The sequence below is a fragment of the Chaetura pelagica genome, unplaced genomic scaffold, assembly GCF_000747805.2.
Source record: "Chaetura pelagica isolate M959 unplaced genomic scaffold, ChaPel_1.0 scaffold138, whole genome shotgun sequence".
In the NCBI taxonomy this organism is placed as follows: Eukaryota; Metazoa; Chordata; class Aves; order Apodiformes; family Apodidae; genus Chaetura; species Chaetura pelagica.
The window spans coordinates 5973461-5979108 of record NW_009954215.1 but is presented as its reverse complement, the minus strand read 5'-3'; the positions used below and the strand labels follow the sequence as shown (position 1 = coordinate 5979108).

Here is a 5648-nt window from a genome sequence, read left to right as displayed (position 1 = left end):
CACAAAGAAGGGAGCCAAACTGGGGGTAGGGGGCAGTCCCAGGGATCCCAGTGTTTTCTGGGCTCCTAAGGAGGACATCAGTGTCCTGATGCCCTGCTGCAAGGGGCTCAGTATTCTAATGGATGAGGAATGAGTTTAACACTGACATCTGTAGTTCCAGGTGGAAAAGGGCCCTGAGTCACAAGTGTGAACTCACAGGGGCACAAACATAGGAAGGTTTTTCCCATTCAAGTGAGATAGTGGCCCCTGAGAAAACAAGGAGGAACAAGACTGGGAAGTATGTGTTTTGGGAGACATGAGTTTCACACACATCTCCCCAGAGAAAAGAGGGTCTGCTTTTGAAGGATGTTTGTGTTTTCCCACTGGGAGAAGCAGACCCAACCATGGTGTATAGGTTGGCTTGGGTGAGGAACACCCTGAGGAGGAGATAAACCTCCCAGGAAGTTTGTCCACACTCATGTAAGCTGGGAAATCTGATGGACCTTTCTCTTCACCAGCTTACCTCAGTCCTGCCCTCCTGCACCCCTCCCCTTGCCTCTCCCTCCCAGCAGATGAGTAATGCCACGCATGCCTTGCCCTCTCCTGTGGCAACCGGCACCCTGGAGCCCAGCACAGCAGCCAGGCTGGCCTCAGCTCCCCCATCCCCAGCCCTCGTCCTGCTCACGGCTGCCCACAATGACTCTGAGGATGGCCAGCAGCTTTTCCTGACCACGACAGCAGCACAGGCCATCTCCGGCATCTTTGTGTGGTCGGCACTCATCGTCACCTTCCACCAGGTACAGGATGGAGCACAGATGGAGCTCAGTGCTGGCTGTGATGCAAGGGCGAATTTATTGATTGCCCCAAGTTCACTGCAAATCACTCACCTCTAGATAAATATTTCCTCCTGTTGCAGCCTGGAGGGGATATCTCCACCATCAGGTGCCCGGTGCTGGCAGCTCAGGAGGGTGGACTTTGCCCACGCACTCCCAGGGTGGCTGTTAGAGCCAGGAGAGGCTGCAGGGCACCAGCACTGCCTGGAGGGAGGCAACACCCAGTGAGGTTTCTCATCTGGCACTCCGGGGTCTGTGCCTCTGGGCTGTGTGTTGCCTTGAAATTTACTGCCAGTGGGCATGGTTTTGGGTGCTGTGCCCCACTAGGGTAGGGCTCCAGAGGGGCTGGCACACAGCGGGGCATGTTCCTCACACAGCACTGGGGAAGAGGCCTGATTTCCACATGGCTTTGTGGAGGGATTGCCCTGGGATGGAGCCTGTCTCACATGTCTGTTCACTGCTATGGGTCTGTGGTGGAAAACAGGTAGTTTTTCTCACCCTTGGGAGGTGGGTCAACATGGGATGAGCCTCCTGCAGCCCCCCCCCTAGGCTGGAGAACCTTTGGTTCCCCTCCTGACCAGTGGTAGCTGCAGCTTTGCACACTGGACACTTTGCAGATCTACACACACCTGAAGAATTACACGGTCCCCAAGGAGCAGCGCTACATCATCCGCATCCTCTTCATCGTGCCCATCTATGCCTTCGACTCCTGGCTCAGCCTCCTCCTCCTCGGCAGCCACCAGTACTACGTCTACTTCGACTCAGTGCGCGACTGCTATGAAGGTGAGGGCAGGGAGGCTGGTGGCAAAGCAGGGCTCTCATCTTGCTGACCTGTGTCTCTGGAGTGTCCTGGGTTGCACAAAGTGGCAAACCTCCTTTTCTTTCACTTCCCATGCTCCCTTCCTCCATGCAGAGGTTTTCTTTTCCTTCTCCATTGGCAGCAAGGAGGGGATGCCCTACAGACAGACATGAGCTGATGCCTTTCTGCCAGAGGAACCCAGGCTCAGAGGGACCCCAGTGTCATGCTCCTGGGGAAAGGGGTTTTCTGGCTGTCTTTGGGGTAGAAATGTAGCTTCTCTAAAGCAGAAGTTGATGTGCCTAAGAAATTGGGCAGTTGGGATGTTTTGAGGTGCAGGGGAAGCTCATCAGGGTTGAGGTTGCTCTTCCATCTGTTGCTCTGCCCTGGGGAACAGAGATGTGGGCCTGTGTAATACTTCAGGTTGGAGTATATGCAAAATAAGTGACAGGGATATCCAAGACAAATATTCAGGACCTGCTACTTGCTGGGCACCAGCTCTTGCTGGGCTCCCAACCAGCAGTGTCCCAAATCCTGATGATGCTCGAGGGTGGATGAGAAGAAACCTGAGCAGGAAGGAATGTGAAATGTAACAATTTCCCCCTGGATTTCCATCAGCCCTGCTGATCATGTCTGCTCTTGCCTTGCCAGCTTTTGTGATTTACAGCTTCCTGAGCCTGTGCTTCGAGTATCTCGGGGGGGAAAGCACCATCATGTCAGAGATCCGAGGGAAGCCGATTGTGTAAGTCCCTGTCTGCCGTGTGTCCCTCGACCCTCCGCCCCTTTTCCTCATCCAGCAGCCCCAGCGGCATCTCCTCGGCTTCTGCTTTCAGGTCCAGCTGCTTTTACGGGACCTGCTGCCTTCAGGGCATGTCCTACTCCATCGGGTTCCTGCGCTTCTGCAAGCAGGTACCTCCGCTCTCCTCCCCTCTGCAGCGAGGGTTAAGGGCTCTCTGGGCGGTGTCAGGCCCCTTCCCCGCCTCCCTGCCGAGAGGTTTCCGCTGCCTCTCTCTCCTGAGATGCTCTTTTTGGGTTGTTGTTTTTTTTCCCTCCGAGGGAGGCAGTTCACCCGGCTCGCCGGCACCCGGCCAGCAGCAGGGCACTGCGTGCTGCCCTTGCTTCTGACTCACTGCTGAGTCAGGGTCTTCTCCCACTGCAGAGCTGAGGTTGCCATCTCTGCCCAGCCCCAGGTTAGCCTGGACAGCAGCTCCCTAACGCTCCAGGGCTGGGCTATGACTCAAATCCTGACACCAGTCTGTCCTCAAGGCACCGGGTCTCCCCCCTCAGAGTGGCTGCTGCCTTTCAGGAGCTGCCTTTTGGGAGCTCTTCTCCATCCCACCTGCAGACCTTTAGCCAGTTCCCTGTCTCACCCCATCTGTGAAGGAGGGCTGCTCTCTCCTCTGTGTCTGTCCCGTGAGCAGAGGGGTTGACTCATGTGGAGCAGCCAGAGGTGGCAGGAGCTGCAGGGAGGTTGGTGGGACATCCCTGCTGCCCGGGGTGCACCGTGTCTCTCCCCTGTGCAGGCCACGCTGCAATTCTGCATCGTGAAACCCCTCATGGCGATCGTCACCATCATCCTGCAGGCGTTCGGGAAGTACCACGACGGGGACTTCAAGTGAGGATGCTGGGTCGGGCTGGGGAGGGGGAAGGGAGCAGGATGGGTCTCTGCTCCAGGACGAGGGATGGGGTGTCCTGCCAACATCCCCCAGGGAGCTGCTCCACAGATAGCGAGAGCACAGGGAGCCCAAAGCACTGGGGAATGGCAACTCACTGCCCCCAAATACGAAAGGATCAAAATTCCCATGAACTGTAATAAAGGAGGTCCCACCAGTAGAAGAAAAGCTGAGAGTGACCCCGTTTCCCTCTTTTTCCCTGCCCCTCCTTCCCCTCCCGGGCTGTGCTTCCCCCCATGTCAAAGCCATGAACTTCTCCCCGTCCATTTATTTTTCCCTCCTGTTGGACTCACTTCCCACAGCCCAGGGCAGCAGCTCTCTCTCTTCCCACAGTGTCCAAAGTGGCTACCTCTACATCACCATAATCTACAACTTCTCGGTCAGCCTGGCACTTTACGCCCTTTTCCTCTTCTATTTTGCCACCATGGATCTGCTGCGCCCTTTTAAACCAGTCCTCAAGTTCATCACCATCAAGGCAGTCATCTTTCTCTCCTTCTGGCAAGGTGGGTCCCACCATGGATGCCCAGGTCTTCTCCTTCCATAGCTTTACCTGACCCAGGGATGCAGGACCAGAGCTGAATCCTCTCCCTTCCCCTGCACAGGGACGCTGCTTGCAATCCTGGAGAAATGCGGAGTGATCCCTGAAGTTCAGATCATTGATGGGAAGGAGGTGGGAGCTGGGACAGTAGCTGCTGGCTACCAGAACTTCATCATCTGCATTGAGATGCTCTTTGCTTCCATTGCCCTGCGCTATGCATTCACCTGCCAGGTGTACAGAGAAAAGAAAGAAAACTCCACAGGTACCTATTTCTCTCTTCTTCCTTCCTTTATTGATGAAAACTTAAAAGGGACACTCCACCTTATAGCATTACCAATGAGATGCTAAAGACCACCAGAGGAGTTTCTTTTTCCTGTGCTCCATGAGTTCCTTCTCCCTGTTTCCTCCTGATGCCACAGCAAGTTGATTAAAAAAATAAACCTTGGCGTGGATGGGCAGAATTAGGGGTTTATAGTATTACAGCCCATGGTGCTAGAGAGGTTCTATCCTTTTTGAAAGATGGAGCTGGGGTTGTCTTTCTCCTCCTTGGCACTCTCCTCCACAAGCTGACCTGGCTCATGGTGAGGCCCTGAAATGGAATTTTCAAGGAAAACTTCCATCACTGTCCCCTCTCCCTGTTTTTCAGCAAACCTTGCCCCAATGCAGAGCATCTCGAGCGGGCTGAAGGAGACCATAAGCCCCCAGGACATCGTGCAGGACGCGATCCACAACTTCTCCCCTGCGTACCAGCAGTACACCCAGCAGTCAATGCAGGAGGCAGAGCGCAAAGCACCGGGGGAGAACGGGCACACGGCCTCCAGGGCAGAGGGACTGAGTGGCAGAAAGAGCAAAAACATTGAGAAGAGAGTTCTGATCCTGTCGGACGAGGAGCTGTAGGAGACATCAGAGTGGACAGTGACACTGGAGAGGTTTAAACCCACGCAACTGGGAACTGCCTCAAGCCTGAAACAACGTGGTCTAATCAGAGTCCCAAGGAGCCAGGAACTCTACCCAAAAAGCCAGTCTAAAAGGGAAGATGCAATAACCCAGGGAAAGGTTAAACCAAATAGTGCCAGTTTCTGTTGTCCCAGGTCTACTGGTGTTGGGGGCTGGGCTCTCTTTGCTCCTGCAACTAACCAGCCCTGTGTTGTGGTCTGGGCTGGTGTCTTGATGCCAGCTCCATGCCCATGCCAGGGGATGCCAGGCAGGGTGGGGAGCCAGGCTGCAGGACAGAGCAGCCACCCTCATGCTCCTCTTACCTCCAAAGCAGTGCTGAGGCCTGAGAGAAATGCTTTTCTCAGCACAGTTCTGCTCTAATTTCTCCCAATTTGAGGGAAAAAAATGATCTCACGGGGCCCCGTGGAGAAAACAAGCCCAGGAAGGTGACTTCACTTCACCTCAAAACCTGGTAACAGCTGAAAGACATCATTCTTTATTTTTACATCTTCTCCCCTCTCCTTCCCCCAGAAAAGCTTGTGGAGCTGTGCAGAAGACCTTTACCAGGGAGGAAGAGTAAGTCATTCTCTTCTCCCTCCAGATGGGGATGCAGCTGTCTGATCAACTCCCCCAGGAGCAGTGGTGGGACCTCAGGGACCTCACTCGGGGCTAACCCGAGGTCTTGCAGCTGTGTGCCTGAGAGCTGCCGGTGACAGAAGCACTTGTTTATGTCTAAACCCACTTATCTCTGAACGGATCAGAGTTAAAAGGGATTCCAGCTTCCTTATCAGAGCCTTTAATAGGGAACCAGACTGTGACCGGTGGCGATAGGAATGCACTTACTGGGAACTGTCTGTTCCTCCTAACCCTTCACTATTTACTGTCCCTGGGCT

The 5648-nt window shown here is 54.6% G+C and overlaps 1 protein-coding gene across 1 annotated transcript; it reads left to right on the top strand.

Annotated features, from left to right (window-relative positions):
• Positions 1-551: 551 nt before the first annotated feature.
• Positions 552-4716, top strand: TMEM184A (transmembrane protein 184A). The gene is made up of 8 exons (XM_010003273.1): positions 552-776; positions 1430-1595; positions 2260-2350; positions 2442-2517; positions 3132-3223; positions 3615-3784; positions 3884-4081; positions 4466-4716. The coding sequence occupies exons 1-8, from the start codon at positions 552-554 to the stop codon at positions 4714-4716; spliced, it is 1269 nt and encodes a 422-aa protein (XP_010001575.1).
• Positions 4717-5648: the final 932 nt, after the last annotated feature.

What these genes read in the sequence shown, in the direction of transcription:
- TMEM184A (XM_010003273.1), top strand. Translation starts at nt 552, where the DNA reads ATGAGTAATGCCACGCATGCCTTGCCCTCTCCTGTGGCAACCGGCACC. An exon ending in CTTTCTCTCCTTCTGGCAAG is followed by an intron (nt 3,785 to 3,883) that starts GTGGGTCCCACC and finishes TCCCCTGCACAG; the next exon opens with GGACGCTGCTTGCAATCCTG. An exon ending in AAAGAAAGAAAACTCCACAG is followed by an intron (nt 4,082 to 4,465) that starts GTACCTATTTCT and finishes CCTGTTTTTCAG; the next exon opens with CAAACCTTGCCCCAATGCAG.